Source organism: Rhinolophus hipposideros (genome assembly GCF_964194185.1).
Source record: "Rhinolophus hipposideros genome assembly, chromosome: 10".
Taxonomy (NCBI): Eukaryota; Metazoa; Chordata; class Mammalia; order Chiroptera; family Rhinolophidae; genus Rhinolophus; species Rhinolophus hipposideros.
This window is the reverse complement of record NC_138056.1, coordinates 34,666,303-34,688,298: the sequence shown is the minus strand read 5'-3', so window position 1 is coordinate 34,688,298 and position 21,996 is coordinate 34,666,303. Positions and strand designations below refer to the sequence as shown.

At 43.8% G+C, this 21,996-nt stretch overlaps 1 protein-coding gene across 1 annotated transcript in view; it reads left to right on the top strand.

Annotated features, from left to right (window-relative positions):
* The window catches only part of GTF2H1 (general transcription factor IIH subunit 1), a 32,931-nt gene extending 24,386 nt beyond the window's left edge, over nucleotides 1-8,545 (top strand). Inside the window, exons 12-15 of the mRNA XM_081062071.1 lie at nucleotides 2,233-2,323; nucleotides 2,809-2,924; nucleotides 4,113-4,205; nucleotides 7,552-8,545. Coding sequence (XP_080918197.1) covers nucleotides 2,233-2,323; nucleotides 2,809-2,924; nucleotides 4,113-4,205; nucleotides 7,552-7,638 — 387 coding nt within the window. The 3' untranslated portion in view covers nucleotides 7,639-8,545. The remainder of the gene's footprint in view (nucleotides 1-2,232; nucleotides 2,324-2,808; nucleotides 2,925-4,112; nucleotides 4,206-7,551) is intronic.
* Nucleotides 8,546-21,996: the final 13,451 nt, after the last annotated feature.

Genomic DNA, 21,996 nt, shown 5'->3' with positions numbered 1-21,996 from the left:
GTTTAAAGACGTATGTCTGCTCAACAAATTGAAAAAAATTAAGGGGTAGGGAGAAAAGGTATTTGTCATTATTCAAGAAGCGTCTGAAGATAATGAAAAATGAGTTTTGTTATTGCTAATTTTTTCCTTCTATATATAGTTTTATCAGTCATCTCTCCCAGAAAACTTCTAGACATCACTCTGCATGACCTCAAACTCAAAATATATAAAACAGAGCTCATTATTCTTCATTTTTCCCCACCCTTATTCACACTTAAGTTGATCAGCAAGTTCTGTCAATACTTCATTATTTCTTAACTCTATCACCTTTGTTTAGGCACCTGAGCCCTTTGCCACACTGCCACTGCAAGTTACCGTTCTAAAAACAAATCTAATATGACCACTCTGCAGCTTAAAAACCTTCACTGCCCCCTGTTGCCACAGTAATTAGTATCTGCCTTGTTTCTCACCAAAAAATTACTGGTTTTCCCTTTGTAATTAATAAGTATCTCATGAGTAGATACTTTAAGAATATGGAAATATTCTATTTCCCATCAAACTTTTACCCCTAGTTTTTTAAATCCATTGGTGATTCTTGCCGAAAACAGTTATTACCATGGTGGTGGTTAAATGGTTATTTTCTAATTCCATCATCCATTCTACATTTATCAGTTGACATTCTGCTAAAAAGAAAAGCTTCCTTCCCTTCTCCTGTATTTATTTATGTATTTATTTATATCTGCATGGATCTGTGTATTCTTACATTAGCCTATGGGTTATAAATTATTGCTTTTTTTTAAACTAAGGTATAATTTACATACAGTAAAATTGACCTTTTTAAAGTGTATTCTGTGAGTGTAAATAAACATATACAGTTGTAGCACCACCAACACAAGATAGAAAAAACAGTTTTATTCCCCCCAGAAGTATGTCCCTTTATAGTCAGACCCTCCCAAGCGCTTCACACTGGCTTCTGTGTATTTCTGATAATATTTTTGTCAATTTTGAAGCCCTCTGTTCTTTATGGCACAATGAGATCGGTGTTTCAGGTTCATCTTAACGCTTTCCCTGCCCCTACCACAGAATTGTTCTTTTAGTACTGAGTAGATTGAGAAACCAAGATCCCAGTGCTGGGTTTACTCTCTGCTGTTGGGGTGTCGTTTGCTACTGGTGTTACTGTTCCCTCAGCAGACAGAACTAGGAAATATATATATGCACATGTATGCACACATAACAAATTTGGGCTTATTTGACTACCTCTTTCCTTCTAGTCTATAATTGCCCACGGTAGACCTAACTTTTGAACTGTGGTCAATCTTAAATATTTAGATTGTTTCCCATATCCACCCTATACCCCCCAAAAGTGATTTCATTATCTGAGACGCATGAATTGAGTCAGGAAGGCCCAAGAGATTGTCTGTCCTCAGATGTGTATACCTGAGTGTAGCCAGTGGCTAGTCAGCAAGCTCAGCAATCACAGAAACTTCCAGTTATAATGCATGATAAAATCTGACAAAAGGAAATAGGAATAAGGCGACTTACTCCTTGACTCCTCGTTGCCATGTGCAGTACTTGACACCAAGCTTAATTATTTTTTTTTAATCCAGCCTATACACTCATGGATTTAGACTTGTAAAAACTTCGTTGAAAAACTTGAGACACACTAGCCCTGCACTTGAGTTATTAAACAAATGATTTGTTCCTCTCTGTAGCCACCAGTGCCTGGCACTTGTTAGGCACTCATTGAATAGACTAGTCATTTATGTCCCTAAATGTCGTTACTAACACAGTGGGGAATACATTTTTTCCCCTTTTAGCTAAGTGTATTCACGTCCTTAAAAAAATGACAACTGATGTATTTCTGCTTTGTTGGGGTTTTATGTTTTCCCAGCCGCCAGCAAGGATATATGTTAATGTTGTTTTACTTGACTTACTTTCTTAAACTCAACTTTACCTTCGGTGGTAAGAGTTCACAAGTCAAGTTGAATCCGTGCTTAAGAAAAAGCCTGACTAGGCAAAAGCATGTGAGTCTTGAGGTACCCGCGGGCTTTCCTGGTACTTCTGACAGATTGGTAGGTATTCTCTTTCTACACCCTGTGTCTCTGGCCTCATGGAAAGTAGTTCACTCTGCTTACTATAAATTATGTATTTATACAGGAATCAAGACTTGCTGGACATTTTGCTATAAAACCGAAATGTTAAGTAAGAAAGATGGCAAAAGAGAAGAAACCCACGTTCTCTGTTGTCTTTCAGGTTCTCTCCAGTAGTGCTGCCAGCAGTACCATCACAGCACTGTCCCCTGGAGGGGCACTTATGCAGGGAGGGACACAGCAAGCCATAAACCGTATGTGCGGGGCCAGCTTCCGTTGCGATCCCTTTACTTAAATTAGCTCTAAAGAGCACTTGGAGAGGAGGGCTAACATTTTATTGGTTTTTTGTTTGTTTGTTTTTGGAACATTTCTGGGATTTTGTTTTGTTTTTATGCATCCAGATCCTGAAACATATCTAGACAATAACTTAGGTTTCAAAATTGTCCTAATGTTACACACAGTGGCATGTTAGCAGTCTCCCTATGTCATTCTAAATGCTTTCCTTTTTCCACCCACCCCTCTTAGAATAAAGGGAAACCTAAAAGTTTTTCCAAAATCTCAAGGGTATTTAAATTCTGTGATCTGTCAACCACAAAATCAGTCACTTGTCTCAGGAGAGTATATCCTGGTTTGGCACTGGCAAAGAGTACATGTTCTCATTTATTCTCTGAGTGGTCATTCTTTCAGAGACTATACATATGTGAAAATAGCTTTTACCCTTTGGACCTTTGTTTTGCAGAAATGGTGCCAAATGATATTCAGTCTGAATTGAAACACCTGTATGTGGCTGTTGGGGAACTTCTACGGCACTTCTGGTCCTGCTTTCCTGTTAATACACCATTCCTAGAAGAAAAGGTCAGAACCAGTTCCAAACACAGCTATTGTGGTAGTGTGACTTAATGAGGTATTATGTTGAAATCTGAAAATTGTATTAAGTGTTTACCGTGTGCCAAACCCTGGGATAACTTACTTTGCACACGTTGTTTCATTTAAGCCTCACAGCATCCTAATGGAATAGGTACTGATACCAATTCTGTAGGTGAAACTTGAGGCCCAGACCAGTTCCATAACATGATTGTACATCTTAAAACATGTGTTTACACTAAGCCACTGGGAGTGACCAAAGAATAGAGACCCAAAACAAGTCACATCAGTAAAATTACTTATTTGGTACATTTTTTCAGGGTAATAAAATCTAAACTGAGATTGACAACAAATGCAGCACTAGCTATTTAACACTAAAACCCTCCTAACCAATTAAACGACATTTGACAAATAGAAAAATATTTATAGTATTAATAGTAATAGCTTTACTATATAGTTTGCTCTTATAAACAATTTTTAAGAGAAACATAAATGCCCCCATTAAAAATAACAGGCAGAGTTTTAACAGGAAGCTCACTAAAAAATGCAAGTGGCCCAATAAACATAAGAGGAAATTTTCATACTCACTAGTATTCAAATAAATTATCTTTAAAACTACAGGAAAAAAGCATTTTTCATCTATAATCTGCAAAACAACAAAAAACTTAAAATGATCAGTGTTGGCTGAGTTGCTAAGAGTCCTTCCCCTACTAGTGCTGCCTTTTTGAAAAATGCTTTGACGCAGAAATTCAACATTTAGAAATTTAACCAAAGGAAATAATCAGGTATGTAGATTGAGCCATAAAGATGTTCCTCTACCACTGTCTATAAAAGAAAATGTGGAAATGGCCTAAATGTCTACCAGAAGGCGATTGGTTACAGAAGCATTTGAATGTGTTATGATCTCATATGAGTGGTAGATGTAAGAACTATATTTTCTTCCTTTTGCATTGTTTAAATTTTTCTACAGCTATTATTTATTACCTTTAGGATAGACATTTTTTTTAATTTAAAAAAATATAATTAATTAGATATTGCTTCTCTGCCTGGTGGAGCCAAATAATCTAAAAAGAGAAAAGTAAACTTTCTGTGTGGCTTTCTTTTGGGGGTGGGGGGGTTTATCCCTATAGGTTCTTTGAGATTCCTCTTTAATTCATTATTTCTCTCACCTTTTTTTAGGTAGTGAAAATGAAAAGTAATTTGGAACGATTCCAAGTTACAAAGCTCTGCCCATTCCAAGAAAAAATTCGAAGACAGTATTTAAGCACAAACGTAAGGCAACAATCTGATTTTGGCCTGATTTCCTTTCTCTGTGTAGTAAAGTGATGAATTAACTTTGTTTTCATGTAAATGAATAGGTACATTGTGTGTTTTTTCTGTTGCTTGGATACTGGTTTTTAATTCTAAAATGTATCATAATATTTAGAAGAATGTTTAAAATACATGTGCCTTTTAAAGTAATAAAACAAATATCTCTGTGCTCACCAATCCTTGTGGAAAATAGAACATTTGCAGTCCCTGCAGGGATTCTCTGAGTAGCCCTGTCCAGTTGCCTATCCCTCCCTCGCTCTTCCCCAAGGCCATGACTAACCAGGTATTTGTAATAATCATCTCCAGGTATTTCATATAGATAAACATCCTGTGGGTGTGTTTCTAAAAAATATTTATTTTGAAAACCTGAGTAGCAGGCACAAACCCAGCAATGCAAAGAAATGCAGAATTGACACTCTCTGGTAGGATGTCATAAAGTTCTTGGGTTATGGTCTGCCAGGAGCTTCCCTGATTGTTTATAGCAGGGTCGGGCAGTGGAAGAGGTAGTGAGTGAAGTGTCACTTTGTGCCCAGGATTTTTTGCTTTGTTTTTAATACACGGCTAGAGCAACCACACAAGATCGTTTTTTGTGTGCATTATGCAAATCCTCTCAGATGACTGGGAAAGAATAGTATATAGAAACTTAGGATTCAGTATTTCAGTAAGTAAGATAATCAAAAAGGGCAGTTTTCCAATTGAAAGCTGAAAAATCTTCATCAGTAAGATTTTTAAGGAAGTGTTTATTCCCTAAACATTCTAAATGGTTTTCCTCAAAACATAACAGTATTACTTTAAATCAGAGAAGAGGCTTGAAGTGTCTTCCCGCAGCAGGGCAAAGGTGACAAATAGGTTTCAGCTCATGTGCCTCCTCCGATGATGATAACGACCTAGAGCACTGTGGTAAAGGATTTTGAGGTCCCGCACAGCCTTTCAGGAGGAGGTGGTGTTCATCTCTTCTAACTGGTGCTTCTGGGACCCATTTTCTGCCCATTACGCAGAAAAGATGATTTTTACATAGTTTCCTGACAAAACTAACAGCACATATGGACACATACACACACACTATGATAACAGATGTGGTAAATAAAGGTGTTTGTTTTTCTTTTGTTTTTTTTTTAACTCTACCTCAGATTGGATCTAAGTCATTGACATGCAAAACGGGTTTGGGACTTCCTGATCTCCATCCCCATACTGCCAGAATTGACTTGTAGACTTTATAGGACTTTTATTGCCAACCACATAAATACTGTCACCTCCAAGGAAACATATTCTGAAGACATTCTACCTCAGGAGTCTATCAGCTTAGACCAGTGTGGTCTTGTTGACCTCTAGTTATGTCCATGATGAGGGCAAATTCTCTACCACTCAAGACATATAGTCCTGAGCAAAGGTGGGACATAGACTTGTGTGCAGCACTGAAACCATTTAGATTTTCTGTAATCTTCTGAGTTATATTGGAATCCTGAAATGTTGGAGCTGGAAAAGACTCTAGGAGGCGTAGAAAAGTGCTTCACAAGATTGGCCATGCAGCAGAATTAACTGGAGAAGCTTTTGAAATATCAAAGATTCCTGGGTCTCGTCCCAGACCTGCTCCCCAGACCTGCTCCATCAGAATCTTCAGGGGAGTTAGGCATTTTTCAGATGTTCTGTAAAATAATGTTGATGCCACCATCCTGGCTTTGGTCAACAGACTAATGTGTAAATCTAGAAATCACTGGTTTAATTCACCTCCTGCATTTGACAGAAGGAACTGAGGCCTAGAGCACAGTTAGGACTTTGCTGTTGTCCTATAGCTGATTAATGACAGGGCAGACATAACAACCCAGACAGAGCAGGTGCACTTCCACCTCTGTGGTACCCCACCGTCTCTCTCAGCTTTCTGTACAAAATGTGTCTGATAACACCTTCAGAGAGGACTTGGCACGTTGCCTTATTGGGACAATAAGTGAAACTGTACTCTGAACTATGAGGTGTAATCAAACAATACGGTGAATGTCTGAATTAAAAAAATGTATTACAGTAAAAGACACATTGCCATTAATCCCTCTCAAAAGACTCCCCCTCTCTTCGAAACACTTATCCCATCATTCTTGCCACTTTCTGAAGCAGTTCTGGAAGTCCTCTTTCATGAGTGTCTTTAATTGCACTGTCGTGGCTGCCTTGATGTCCTGAATCGATTCAAGACATTTACCTTTCAGTCATTTTGACTTTGGGGAAGAGCCAGAAGTCGCACTGTGCCAGATCCAGTGAATAAGGTGGATGAGGAAACGCCATAATGTTTTTATTTGACAGAAATTGCTGTACCAGTTGTGATGTGACACGGAGCCTTTCCATTGTGGTCGCAAAATACTGCCAAGTGCCATCCAACAGGAAGGCCAGGGATGTTCAATACGGGAAGTGGATGTTGAACCTTAGTAATATAGTGTGTGACAAGTTTCAACTGGTTTGGTGCAGTCAGTCGGTTGTGAGCTACGGTTGAGAAAAGGTGTGTTTTACAGTGTGCCATAAATCATTCTCCATTGTGACAACACTCCTGTGTCACACATTGCTTCTGGTATATGGCAATTTCTGTCAAATAAAAACATTATGGTGTGTCCCCATCTACCTAGTCACCGGAGCTGGCACCGTGCGACTTCTGGCTCTTCCCAAAGTCAAAATGACTCAGAACATGCAGGCAGCCACGATAGCGCAACTAACAACACTCACACAAAAGGACTTCCAGAACTGCTTCAGAAAGTGGCAAGAACGATGTGTGTTCATAGAGAGGTATACCCAGTACCATAAACTATTGCTTTTTTAAGAGTTTAAGAGTTTAAGTATTTTGAGGGGGATTAATGGCAATGTGTCTTTTACTGTAATAAATTCTTTTTTTACAGAAATGTTTTTTTTTCTTAGTTTTCAATTGACAGCTGTTATTGAAGGTTTACTTTATCCTTGCTATTTTTATCTTTTCTTAAATTCGTGCTTTTTTATTTTTTAATTGGGAATATTGGGGAACAGTGTGTTGTTGTCCTTCAATCTAGTTGTGGAGGGCGCAGCTCAGCTCCATGTCTATTCATGGCTTTCAATCTTAGTTGCAGGGGGTGCAGCCCACCATCCCATGTGGGAACTGAACTGGCAACCTTGTTGTTCAGAGCTCACGCTCTAACCAACTGAGCCATCCGGCCATACTGTAATAAATTTTTTTTAATTTAAGCATTCACCATGTTTTTTTATCAGACCTCGTATATGTCAGAGCTGAACCAGAAGCATTAACTTCCGCAGCCTTTGCCCCATTGTTGCTTAAGTGTCTTGCTATGTTTTACAGTTGGTAAGTCACATAGAAGAGATGCTCCAGACAGCCTACAACAAGCTGCACACGTGGCAGTCACGACGTCTAATGAAGAAAACGTGAAGTGTCTGTGGCTCTCACAGGTTTTGTGAGATCAAGAGAACTGTGACCTGCAGTGACTCTGGAAACCTGGCCTGACAGAAATGCAGATGATCACACAGACGTGACAAGACACATCTGCACCACGCCAACTCTCGGAGCTGATGCTATTGTACTTGCACATTGTGAACTGAAAGGAAATGAACTGATTAAACTAAAAGCTGGGGAGGTAAATTAAGGCAGAACCAAAATGACCTAAGTTGCAAAAATATATATATATATTTTAAAAAGACACTGTTTACTGCAGTTACTCAGGAACTGCTTTTGATTCACATTAAGCTGCTTTCAGAAATTAAAAAAAAAAAAAAAAACTTTTTAAAAGGGTGCATTGATAAAATCTGAGGTTTTTGTTGTTTTTTTCTGTGTAAATTTTTTTTTCTAAGTTCATGGCACAGGGTACACCTTAAGTATTTCTCCTCCGTCATCCACTTGGATCCTCAAGTTTTACTGAATTCTAGTTGTACCTTACATCAGCAAGTTAAAGAGAGTACTTTAAAATAAAGTAGAGGGAAACTGTTGCTCAACCAGCAGGAAACAGTTGTACTCAAGACATCACTGGCCCTGTGTTTCCTACGGAAATAAGAAACAATAAATATTGCACTGAATGTGGTTGGAGTCCCTAAATGATAAAGAGGGAACATATTTGCAGAAAGTCATGTGGGGGTTTTTATGCAGAATTTTGTCAGAAGACAATGGCGCTGCATGTTTTTCTTCGAGTGCAAATGTACATTGCTAAGATTTTTTTTAATGGCATGTGCTTTGAGAAAAGGTAATTGCATTTTTAAGAGTTTAAAAATCTTATGAGTGAGAAATATAAGAAATCTTACTTATTTTCACCTCTTTAGAAAAAAAATAAAAGATGTTTCTCATACCTCCTTTTCTCCAGTATCTGACTGTTACTGTCCTTGGCGAATTGATAATCATTGCATAGTGACTGAAAAGCCTAAATGCAAGGGGGAAAAAAAAGTGTTCCTTTCTGGAATCCATGCCGTATTTTGTTCCTAAAAGAATCAACTAACTGTTTAAGACTTTAGATGTCTTGTATTAAAAGTTACAGAAAAAAGTAAAACTTTTTATAGATACTCTTAACTGTAACACATCTTGTGGTTTCTCCTTATGCGTGAAATTTAGTTGGGTGAGCTGCTTGAAAGCAATTCATTCTTTTTAAAAGCCATTTTACAAGCTTGTTATCCTTTATGTAATGGCTAGAACAAGTCAGAATTTCTTCAGACTTTGAACTGGTAAAAGGAGAGGCAACGTCACTTCCTGCTTCAGTCCTCCCATTTCTTTCAGGTCAGTATAGTAATGGTGTAATCCCTTATACCTTACAGTTTTACAAAGTGCTTTTTAGATGTATTATCACCGCAGATATTCTGAGGAATAGCAATGGAACCGATAGAAAAATGTTTGAAATAGAAGAGTATGTCTATTGGGAAAGGCAAATGTAAAGAAATAAAATGCTCTGTTGAGTGCATTTAATCTCTACCAAGATTAAGTGATAAATATAATAGAGCCTGAAGAAAAACCTTTTCGGGGAACTTGGCAGACTTCACGAAAGAGGTAACAGTTACGCCTTGAATTCAGAAAAGCATCATGACGGGATGAAAACGTTGAAATAACCCAGTGTGTTAAAAAAACAAAACTGTGTGTGTGTTAGGTTGGAGGGTTAGGAGTGACGAGTGAGAGGCTGGGGAAATCTATTTAATTCAGGTGAATGGCTTCATAGGTAAGAAATTCAAAACTTTACCCATAAGGCATGGGGGACCTTGGAGAAAATTTTGAGCAAATAAGTGGCTTTTCAGAAGGTTTTTTGATTGTTTAGATAAGTCTGGCAGGCCAAAACCTAGAAGGCTTTTGGAACGATCCAGACAGGAAACTAGGTCCAAATGAAAATGGAGTTCTGGTAAATAGGAGGGGACTGTGAGAAAAGACTACTAGGTTGTGACCAGGTCCCTTAGGGAATGAAGGACTTACGGGAGATTTCATCAGAGATAGCTCTCAATTTCATGTCTAATATTTGATCCATGGAGTCCTTTAAAAATGAACTTCGGCAGCAGTGTGGGCCTACGATGGCCCCACCTTCTCATTGAAAACTTGTAAACCAGCACTGCCAAGCACCTTTTCTGCTATATCATGTCACACAACAACCAGTGAATCAGGTAGGTGCTGTAGATTATTTTACAGATTGGAAGTGGTTTCAACATTAAGTACGTTACTGGTTCACATAGCCAGTAAGGGACAGAACTGGAATTTATCCTAAACTAGTTACTTAGGGATAAGATGCTTGTGAAGTTGGAAGCTTTTATTCCCAGCCTAGGCTTCCATTGCCTCGTTTTTTTTCCTCCCGCCCTGTCAGTCATTCTTCCGATTCTATTCTGTGCTGCTTTTATGGCAAATCATATGGAGTTAGTCTGCCTAGTGGGTCCCATTTACCCAGAAGGCTGCAAAATGTAATCTATTGAAGCCATGTCCTGCCTCAGGAAAATGCATTTCTCCTGAAAAGAAGCATAAAGTCAGTTCTATTCTGCTTTGGACTTAACACTGGCAAGACGAGTAGGATACCTTGTGATAACCACTGTAATCTGGAAAGCAAAAGAATGCTTTAACACCTGTACCTAGAAAGGTAACCCACTCATTCAGGATAAGGGTTTAATCCAGATGATGATTTCCTGTTGGTGCATATCTGGAGCCCACAGTAGCCCTGAGAAGGAACGCTGCCCATTTTAAACTTAGATTTGCTGTCCCAGTGTCAAGACCTGCACAGGATTCCTCAGTGCATTACCTCTGACCTTTCCCAGTTTAGCTTTAGCTTTTTCAACAACTCGGCTGCTCTCCCAGTCCCTGGGGCCAGGAGAATCTGAGTTATTCTCAGCTCTTAAATTGTCCAGAGCTGGAGCATTTCCTAGGACCGGGTTCAGGCGTGATCAGCCTTTGTCGGCCATATCCTTGTTTGGGAGTTTAATATTAAAGTCACAGAAAATACTTCAGAATTCAGACTTTATAACCAGAGAACCCTGCATTCATAGTCTTTCACAGAACCCCTACCACATATGACACGTGGGATTACACCTGTTGCGGTGGAGGCAGTGATCCAGCTTCCCCACCCAACAATACAGCAGGAAAAACCAATACCCTCTCTGGCCACCTGGCAACCTTGCTGTTTGTTGGGATGGCTGATACCAGGAGTAGGATGAAGCTGAAGTATAAGAAAAATTCTGGCTCAAGTGTTACTTATCTATGGTCAAAAATGAATAGCAAGATGGTAGACTCAAACTCAACTTATTAACAATTACATTAAATGTAAACAGATTTAAGCACTGTAGAAGACAGATCATCAGAATGGATTAAAAAACAAGATGGGGGGTCATAGATGAGAGTAAAAGGGATGAAATACATGGTGATGGAAGGAGAACTGACTGGGTGGTGAGCACACAATGTGATATATAGAGATGTATTACAGAATTGTACACCTGAAATATGTAACTTGACTAACCATCGTCACCCCAATAAACTTTAATAAAAATAAAAGATGCAACTAAATGCTAATTATAATCACATAAATGTCTACACTTACCTCACTGGACTTGCTCTCCATCAGGTGTTAGAGTTCAAAGGTCCTTTATTACTCAAATTTATTTCTCTCTGGTTCTAGTAGCTAAATGGCAAACAGAACAGTATAAAGAGAATGACAAATACAAGGTCATTGACTATTAATGTCTATTTAAAAATTTATAAAAGCATAATTTATTTTTAAAGTTTGAGTAGTACTATAGTATATAAAATAGAAAATGTTTCTGGGGGTGGCCGGTTTGCTCAGTTGGTCAGAGCACAGTGCTCTTAACAAGGTTGCTGGTTTGATCCCCACATGGGCCACTGTGAGCTGTGCCCTCCACAACTAGACTGAAACAACTACTTGACGGAACTGATGGGTTCTGGGAAAACACAAATAAATAAAAGTTTAAAAAAAATTTATTTAGATTTTAAAAAAGAAAGTTTTTTTTGTACCCTTACCCCCAAATCTCACTTTCCCAAGGTAATAATGTTCAGTGCATTTTCTTCTGGACATTTTCAGTACACTTAAAAGTAATTATTTTTCTAACCTACAACCTGAGATTTTCTTCTGGCAAAGAAATACTTGTGCACACATTCATGCCCTTTAAGATAAACCTTGACAATGGGGCTCATCTCCATTTGTGGTCCTATGTACATTTTTGTGAATTTTGGTCCTATCCATTAGTGTGCTATTTCTGGCACCTGGTTATCCGTAAGAATAGGCTATGCCTGGCCTGAATACAAAAATTTCTTGGAATTTCACATGTACAATCAGATTCTTGTCACCCAAGAATATTTACACCCACAGATATAAAGAAAAGAGAAAAAGTAGTGTTCCAGTAGGTCTTCTCAGCCTTGATGACAACCTCAACAGACACGGTATACTGTGTTTCCCCGGAAAATCAGACCTAACCGGACCATCAGTTCTAATGTGTCTTTTGGAGCAAACATTAATATAATACACGGTCTTATTCTACTATAAGACCCGGTCTCATATAGTATGAGACCGGGTCTTATATTATGTTTGCTCCAAAAGACACATTAGAGCTGATGGTCCGGCTAGGTCTTATGTTCGGGGAAACAGGAGCAGAGCTGTTAGAGCACAGACTAGGCTCGAGGCTGTTTGGGTTCAAATCCCAGCTGCATAGTTCACTAGCTTGTGACCTTGAACATTTATTTAATCTCTGTTTCCGTTCCTTCACCTATAAAGTGGTTCTTGTAGTCCTACCTGACTGATAGGGTTCTTGTAAGGACAAATGATAACGTATATAAGGCCCTTGGCTTGTGGGCTCCTCGCCTGTCTCAGAACTGCCCCTGGCACAGCGCCAGCCCAGACAAGTGAAGGGGACCAAAGTTTTGCCACCCTGAAGCTGCCTTTTGGGATATTGATTTTAACCTGGTTATTAAGAAACAAAAGACTCAGAAAGAACCTTTTACTCTCCCCCTTCCTGCCCAAGAGATTCAGATAGAAAAACCAACTACAGGAAGGAAATCTTGGGATGTTCACTTAGCTTAACTTGAATGAAGTATGGTAAAGAGGCAGAGGCCTGTAGCTAGATACCCCGTGTCCCATTGTTTCGGAGGTGCCCAGCAAGAATTTGCTTGCCATGTGTGTTCTGCTCTTCCTCAACTACCTATAAATCGCCCATTCTCACTTCTGAAATCTAATACCCCATTCCCCCACGTTCTCCTTTGTCCAAAATGTCTTATATACCCAGTGGTGCCTCATTGTCTTTGGGATTTTTATGCATATGTGAATTCCCCATGTGCATATATTAAAATTTGATTTTCTCCTGTTAATCTGCCTCTGTTAATTTGATTATTAGCCCAATTAGAGGAACTTAGAAGGTAGGAGGAAAAGTATTAATTTTTCTTTTAGCCCCATACAAGGCAATACAGGCTGGGAGGCAGGTGGTATCAAAGTTCTCTCCTGGCTTGTGGGGCTTGTTTCTCTTCCTAGGTTGAGCTTTCCAGGAAATGTCTTCAGTTCAACATTCCAGATTGCCCCAGAGGGATATCAAAGGGAACTACCATTCACTGAGCACCTATCCGGTGGGCAGAGCTTTACTTCAAAGCCGCACAACAATATATGGTAATGGTATCATCCTCATTCTACGGAAGCTCCATGAGATCAAATCCCTTGGCCGAGTTCCCATGAATGGCAGAGCCAGGGGTCAAACCTGGGGAAGTATGAGCCCCAGTGAGGGGAAAACCCCAAGCAGGCCCGACTCCTGGAGACATGTGCCTTCCTCTGCTGTTGTCTGGGCATTGCGTGAATGCCTCTCGTCCCAACCTGTGAGGAAAACCAGGGAGGGGCTCCCTTCTGAATCCATGCAATGGGCAGAGTCCAGCCAGGGTGTGGCCATGGCCAGGCAGTGTGTGGCCAGCTTCGGGTGGCCAGAAGCAGCCATGTGTTTTACATCATAGACTAGACACACCACAGAAAATTAGGAAACTGGTAGCCCCTCCCTGGCCAGCCCAGCCCTGTAATATAACCGACTAGTACTAAGTGCTAAGGTGTTCCCTTTAAAAACGAAAAATGTGGATAAGGCAGGCACTGTGTGCAGGTTCTGGAACAGCCCTCACCTGAGGATGGAGTCAGTCTAGGCCTGGGTACAAGGTGAAGAAGAATTCCGCAAACCAATTACAGTCCGAAATACACGAAACAAGCTGTCAGAACAGTGAACACAAACACACACCTCTCCTCAGCTCATTTCCTGAGATAGGAATCTGGTTTATTGAGCAATTCCCTGTGCCAATCATGTTGTTTGCATTCAACCTATGAGGTGGGAACTGTTTTCTTCCTATTTCACAAATGCAGGAGGCACAGAAAGTGATTTGCTGGCAAACATACAGGCAGTAGGAGCAGAGTCAGGGTTGGAACCCAAGTCGCCTGGCTCCCAAACCTGAGGTTCCCACTGAGACCCTCTTCCTGAAGTTTGGTGCAACATAGAGAAATGCAGGGCAGATGAAGCCCTTGCTGTCTGCCCCTCCTTGTCCCTTAGATGTAAAGAGTGTCTCTCCAAGTGGCAGGGACTGGAGGGAGATGTCTGTACTCTGAAAAGCCTGCACAGAAAGATGGAAAGATAAGGCCTCTTCAGAGGGTGTCACTCTGGGCTTTGTGTTCCCCTACGCCCTTCGCCCCTTGGACTTAACAAAATGGCACCGAAACAGGCTGGCAGGAGCTGCCCCAGATGGTCGCTTTGGCCCCAGGTGCGTTCCTGCTGCTCAGATCCCTGAGGGAGCAGCCTCCACACAGGGTGCCCCATGTAAACCTCATTGATTTTCTGCTTTGTTAGGTCGGTGAGAGCCTGCAGCTCTGGCAGAGAGCCCTCTTTAGCAAGGCCTAGCAACATCCTGGAGAATCTACTGAAAGGAACTCTCCCCATTGGCCCTGCTGTGAGAGGCAGTGGCTGCTGCTGCTCTCCAAGCAGGGAGCCTACCTAAATCCCACCTGGATTTCATGAAGCCTGGCTGCAGCACATCTTGTGACTTTACCTCCCTAAGACTCAGTTCCTGTTCCTGTAAAACGGGGATAATGATACTCCCTACTCCATAGCGTATTTGTGAGGGTTAAATTAGGTCACGCATGCAAACGATTCAGTAGGCTTTCTGGGTACATACTAAATATACAGTAAACATGGCAGCGATTATTAATGCAATTCTCATCAATTCTAGACCCACAAAATTTGATCTCCCCACACTGACGAAGAAGCACCCTTCAGCAATCACTAGTAATTCCAAAATAGCTCAAATCTTTGGCAAAGGGAGAGTGGAGATTACAGTGAAGCCCACAGCAGCCTTTAGCAAAAATCTTTTCCTCTCTAATCCACTTTCTTCAGTCTCCAGTGAGGAGCATCTCTTTTCAAATCTCCTACCCCCTACTGCCTCCAAACTTAAGTTGAGCTGTTTTCTCTCCCTCTATTACTAGATTAACAGCCTATGGACCAAAATCTTTTCCCACCTTCCATCCCACAGAGCCTTCCCCAGCCAGGTATTCTGGATTCTACATCACAAAAGCCCAAAGAACAAAATTGAGACAGAACTCCCCCCGGCGACTGGGAAAAGAAGTTGAACGGGAAGAGGAACACCCGGGGCAGCAGGGAAGGCTGTGAACCTTCCTCTGGTCCTTACAATTGACTGTCAGGCTCACCGGCATCCTCTGCTGTCAAGCGCTCTGGGGAGGACAGCGGTGCCCAGAGGCTGAGACAGGAGCGGTAGGGACCAGGCACAGTTCTACTTCGCAGGCTGATTCATTTTTCTCCTCCAAATGGAATCTCTCTGAAGAGACCTTCCCAATTCTTAAGATTGTGGCAGTGAGGTCAGCTCTATCTCTGCTCCTGGGGTGCCCTGCCAGCCCCCCTGCCTCCCTTAGGCGAACCCACAAAGGAGCAGGTCTGTCCACCCAGTCCCTCTGGACTCTTTGACTTCACATCAGTAAACACCCTCACCCCTCTCCCCCAACCCTCTCTGAGAGCCTGCCAGCTCCTCAACTGCCCCAGGGGCCATTTTATGGGGTGGAGGGTGACAAGGAACTGGGATTATTGCACAATCCGTTGCAATCCATTCCCCGTACACTACCACCCACCCCCTTCACCAGGGAGGGCAAAGTCTAAAGCCAACTAGCACACTGAAATTTTCAACTTTTACCCATTGCCCTCGGAGGGGTTTTTTAACATTGGAGCCCCACAACCTAAAGGGAGGGGGCAGCTTTCAAAGAAGGGCCTTCCCAGCCTGCCCCATTTCTGGACCTTCGCAAAGAACTCCTGCTCAGTCTGAAGTCTTGCAGGACAACACAGCCGGCTGCTTCCCAGGCTGTTCCTAAATTCCAGGGATGACAGCCCTCCTGGAGTCTGCAGGCGAGCCCTGCCCAGAGTGCTGGCTCTGGACCATTGGCCACGGCAGGAAGCTGGGCCCCTGGTTACCGTGGAGACGCTGGCACAGCCTGGGCCCATCTGTGGCTGACAGGCAGCCTCCCTTTGGAAAGGAGGCGGAGAAACTTGGTTTCTTGAGAACTAGCTGAGCTTGGTCGGAGAGTGTGTGACATCGTGAGCCTGCCACCGAGGAGGCTGGCGAGGAGGCTGAGGCTGGGAACTGTGTGAGAACAGCACGCCACTGAGCTTTAATGGCTGGGGTATGGCCTCCTGCAGAGTGAGGCCGCCCTGCCAAGCTGCCACCCCCACCCCCAAGCAAGGGCTGTTGGAAGAGGCTCTGATACAGTGGAAAAACCCCACGAGTCAGAGCCAGAAGCGAGAGCCACACCCACGGGAAAGAGCCAGGCCGAGAAGGTGTTTGGTACAGAGGAGAAAGCACTAGACTAAGTGGGAGGTTCCAGTCCTTTAGTCAGTGCCTCTGAAACACGAAGGACATGGAGAGCACTTCCTTTCCCTTCCCTTCCCCGCTGGTTCCCCTTGGGAGAATAACGTTTGCCCTGGGGGCTGGGTTGCGGAGAGGCCCCCTGCCGGGTAAGCAAAGCAGGGGCAGATGTGATGGACAGGTGGTAAGGCTGTGCCCCGAGGCTTTCATCCCTGGTGTGGCTGAAACTGGAGGATGAGCTAAGTTAAAATGTTCTTTGAGCGGACTTACTGCTGCAAGTGTGTTTGTACAAAGGGCAGGACCTGTGCAAGGCTAGTGGAGTGAGCACCAGGGAGGAGGGGAGCAGACTGGCAGGGCCGGAAGCAGCCCCGTGGGCAGGTGAGCTGCCTGGACCTTCACCTGCCCTGGAGGAGGAGGCTGGGGGACATCTACCATATGTGCCCTTTGATATCCAGGGAGCAAAGGGCTAATGGCTTTTCAGGCTGTGAAGCACCTCACCAAAGACGGGCAGAGCGTGCAGGGGAAGGAAAACTAATCTGGGAGTCTGAAATCCACTTGGCTACTTTCCAGCTGTGTGGCCTGAGGCAATTACATTTTTTAAGGTTTGGTAACCTCACCAGTAAAATAGAGGTGAAAATTCCTGCTCTGCTTTCCTCTCCTGGTTGAGGTGAAAATGCCGTGACAGAACAGATCTGAAAGTCACCCTAAGCTACTCACAAATGAAGGACCCGGTGAGCTTTATTACCGGGGAGCCTTCTCCATGCCTGCACTGGCCCCACCACAGCCTGAGATCGCTCCCAAAGGAAAGGTACAGGGACCTTTTCTTTGTTCCTCGTAACAGAATCCCCGGTTCCCCAGTGGAGCCCAAACCCCTCTGGTACCCTAGAAAAATGAGGAGGGGCTGCCTTTTCAGGCCACGATCCTCTGAGCAGGCGTAAATAACAGAGCAGAGAGCCTCCTCCTCCAGCAGAAGCTGCTTTGTGAGGAGAGGCTGTGTACAGCTGTTGAAACAAAACAACAGGGCCCACAAACCACCATTTCTGAGAGGGCGCCCTGCACTGGGCAGTGACACAGCTAAGACCTGCATTCCTCTCCCACACCCCAGCCCCAGGAAGTTACCTATAGACTTCTCTGGCCTTATTCGGTATTATAATTGCTTTGATCCTCTTGGAATTTTTAGGAAATCACCCTTTTCTTAACCACAGGCTTGGAATGTAATTCTTCCTTTGGTAAGGCTTAAAAGTTTAAACCCATCTACACAGGAATCAGAAAAGTGGGTCTCCGTTATCAGTCATCTGCTTTCAAAGCCCCGTGAGACTGTTTTTATTAACAAATTCAACAGCACAGTGCCGTAGGACTTTTGGACCTCGTCCGGAACTAAGCAGGGGACGAGAAAATGCTAGGCATGGATTTCCTGTTGCTCTAGGGGGGCCGAGCGGCGACCTTGACGTGCTGCCTCTGCTTCAGGCGCGGCCCTAATCACTTCCCCAAGTGGCCACTGGGGGCAGCTTTGCCTCTGAGTCTCCTGAGCTGTTGTAAAACTGCAGGTGTGTGTGGAGGTTTGACTCCCTGGATGTCAGGGCCGGAAGCCTGAGACCGCCCTGTTTACAGTCCAGGACGCTGAGGCGCCGCCAAAAATGTCACATACACAGAGGTGTATGACGGAGCTGGAGCAAGAACCCAGGTCCTCACTCTTAGGGCAGTCTCCTCTCACCCGGTGCTCACTCATCTTTGCTCAGCCACGCCTGTCGCTGTCCTTGCTGCCTACGGTGTCAGAGGGGGAGGCTACCGCAGCTTCCCACAGTCCTCCCCCGCTAGACAAGGGGCATTGAACTAGATTAGATACGGGGCACTTTCTGTTCCACTGGGGTTGTCAGGCTTGGAGAGACCTTTGGACTCCTGCAGCACTGATTTTGGGCAGCCTCAGTTTGGAAGCCACTTATATTCTGGTGACAGTCTTTGCCTTGGAACCTCTCAATGTGATGGAAAGCTTGAGACTTAAATCCCTGCCAGGGAAGGATGGAGAGAAAAGGACACAGCTCTTATTTCTTCCCTGGGGTGGGAAGGGGCTGAAAGAATAACCTTAGTCCATTTGGATTGTTATAACAAAATGCCACAGACTGGATGGCTTTTAAACAACAGAAACGCATTCCTCATAGTTCTGGAGGACAGGAGGAGAATGCCTGGGGTAAGGCGTCAGGGTACCGGCAGAGAAGGCCCCCAGGAGAACGTGAGGAGTCAGAGTTGGAGTGGGGTGGAGCCTTCGGCTTCCACTTCCATCGTGTGACAGATGGATGGGGTTGGGGGGATGACATGAAGCAGTGTCCCAGGGGAGGCACCTGCTGCCTTGACAGAGAGAGGAACAACCTCTGCTTTGGCACGTACACAGCAGGCCCTGGCTGGTCAGGGATGGAGACCGATGAGGTCGTCTGCATCCTGGGCCCTGCAACTCAAGAAAGCCATCAGCTTTGCAACCGTTGGAAAGGTGAGAAAGGCAGGCTGTCAGTGAGTGTTCCGAGGGGCTGCGGGCTGTGTAGGACGTGTCAGAGGACTGCACGTTCTGTGCAGATGTGTTTGGAGCTCTATATGTTCTGACCTTTGTGTTGCGTATTATTGAAAAACAAGGTGACCCCCTTTCCACGGCCTCTCAACCATCTGGCTTTCACTCTCTTTCTCCTCATTCCCCCAAAACTTCAGTGACTTCCACTGGCCACCAAACCAAACCAAACAAAACAAAACCTCCAAATTTCTTAGCCTGGCATTTAAAGCTAATGATTCACCAGACACATCTTGAATTCCCTGCTTCAATTCATTTTACTCATGCTGTGTTCTCTGCTTTCTCAACACCAGATCTTCACCAACTGAAGTCTTTTTCTAGGCTGTGCTCAGCTGATACCTCTTCCAGGAAGCCTTCTCTGGTATCGCCAGCCACGTGACCTCTCTCTTTGAATGCTAGAGCAATTTTTTCTACCTCTTTTGTGGCAGTGTTACAGTTTCTCTTGCAGTTTAACTATGGAGGGGGATGCTGTTGAGATTCCCCACTAAATGGCAAGTCTTTGAAGGCTTAGTAATTTGTCCTGTTTGTTTTTGTACTAGCCCTTTATATAACATGCATGTAATTCAAAGTACATTTAGTAAACAAATGACTGTATATGTTGGGGACATGAAGATGAAGGAGAAAGTTTCTGTCCAGTCGGCGCTTACAGCCTAGTGTGAGAAAGAGACGCACAGCAGTAAGAATTAATTTAATATAAAGCCTAAGGAACAGCCAGCCCTTGACCTATGAAGAGGTGGGTTTTGGGTGGGCAGAGATGGTGGCAAGGGGGAGAACATTCAGGCTGAAGGAACTGCTGAGGAGGATGTGCGTGGCGCATTTGGGGAACGTGGTAAATAGCGCTTGGACTGGCATACAGGAAGCATGAAAGAAAACAGGCGATAGATAAGACCAGAGTGGAGCTGTGGGCACTGACCATGGAGGGCCTGGATCCCAAGGAATGTGGATCTTATTCTGGAGACCACTGAATGAGGAGCCACTGAATGCTCTTGAGGAGTAACAAATACTCAGTGAATGGAGGAATGACTCAGCCTTATGTTTTGGGTGGACACCGTCCTTTGGCCAGATCCATTTTAGGAAAATCTGTGTTGGGGGCTGAGCAGCACCCCTTCTCTGAGGACAGACTGTCCCCTGATCAAACCACTTCTTTGTGAGATTTTCTCTTTTAAAGAGCCCCAAAGAACACTTGGGCAGGTTGAGAACTCTGTTCTGCCTTCTGAAAAATGGGTCGGCCTCCTGACCCATTCCACGGGTCCCTCCCTCTGCTCTGGCTTTAGTACAGAAATTCTTCTGTTTGGACTGTATTAGTCAAGGTTCTTCAGAGAAACTCTGTGTGTGTGTGCAATGAGATTTAATATAAAAAATTGGCTCACGAGATCATGGAGGCTGAGAAGTCCCACGCTGTCGTCCACAAGGAGACCCAGGAAAGCAGGTGGTATAAATTCCAGTCCAAGTCCAAAGGCCTGAGAAGCAGGAGCCCGACGGTGAAAGTCCCAGTCTGAGGACAAAGGATGACCAATGTCTCAGCTCAAGCAACAGGCAGATATCCACTGCCTCTCACTGAAAACTGAACTTTCTGAGCCCGGAACTTGAACTTGAGCAGCCTAAATCATTTCTTGACCTTTGCGGAATGGGGGTTAAGGAGTGAGGAAGGGACAATGCCCTACACAGGAAAAAATCATAGGCTTTGCAGTCAAGTCAGCCCTGGGTTAAAAAGTACCAGCTGAAATCACTTTTTAGCTGTATGACTTTGGCAAAATCACTAATCTCTCTGAGCTTTGTGGATAATTACATTTACTCCAAAGAATTAAAAGTGAAGATGAGCATAGGGATTGCCTAGCTTGCTGCTTAACACAGAGTAGGTACTCAGTAAATGGCAATTGTTTTATTCATATTTGCAGAGTTAATAGAGGCTATTGCTTTTTGGAGGGCACAGCCCACACCGGGATCGAACTGGCAACCTTGGTGTTATCATCACCAATCTCTAACCAACTGAGCTAACCGGCCACCCCGAGGCTATTGTTGTGCATGAGAAAAGGGAAGATGTGCTTGGAGTGAGCTGTTGTTAGGTGCCTTAATTTGGGGGGACATCAAACTCCTTGCCTAGATTATCTTCAGAGGTCATCCCAGAGCCCTCCTGGTGAGGGTTCTTACCTGGTGAGGGTCTCCCTGGCCTAACTTCCACTTTCTGAGCTCTGCCCTCCTCCTCCCATCAGCTGTGGTCATATTTGGTAGGCAGGCAAGGGCCCAGCTCTAACTGAATGAAGACATTGTTGCAAAGACTGGGGAACCAGATACTGTTGCAATCTGCCCTGTCCTGAGGGAACTCTGGAGAACCCTGGCTAGCCTCAGCCCTGCCCACTGTGTGTTTGAGGTGACAGCTTAGGTTCCTGGGCCTTCTAGAATGAGAAAACTGTTAGGACAAGCTGGAGAGATGCCCTGCTTTTCTGGAGCGGAGGTTAGAATTTTCCCTTCAAAACCAAGAAACCCACAATTAGGATCTGTTTTGGAGCTAGGTGCTAAGGATGTGCCCCAGGTGCAGGGAGGAGGTAGACTCATCCATGTTGTTGGCTCACTGTCAGGTAGGGGGGCAAGAGCTCAAGCGCACCCAGCACCCCCCGCCCCCATGCAAGAGGGTTTAAAGGACGGACAGACCAGTGAGGTGTAAAAACACAGGAGAGAGGTACCGACTCCTGGGTGTGTGGGGTGGGGAGGTTGGGGGAATACCAGGAGATTGGTAGTTTAAAGAAGAGATGGAGGAGGAAGGCATTCCAGACAACGGAACCAGCATGAGCAAAGACTTGGAGTGAAGGTAAAAATAACATATTTATAAAAACAAAAACAACCCCTCCTCGCGAAAGTTCTCGGGTGTGGCCAGGACACGCGGTGCTGCGCGGGGC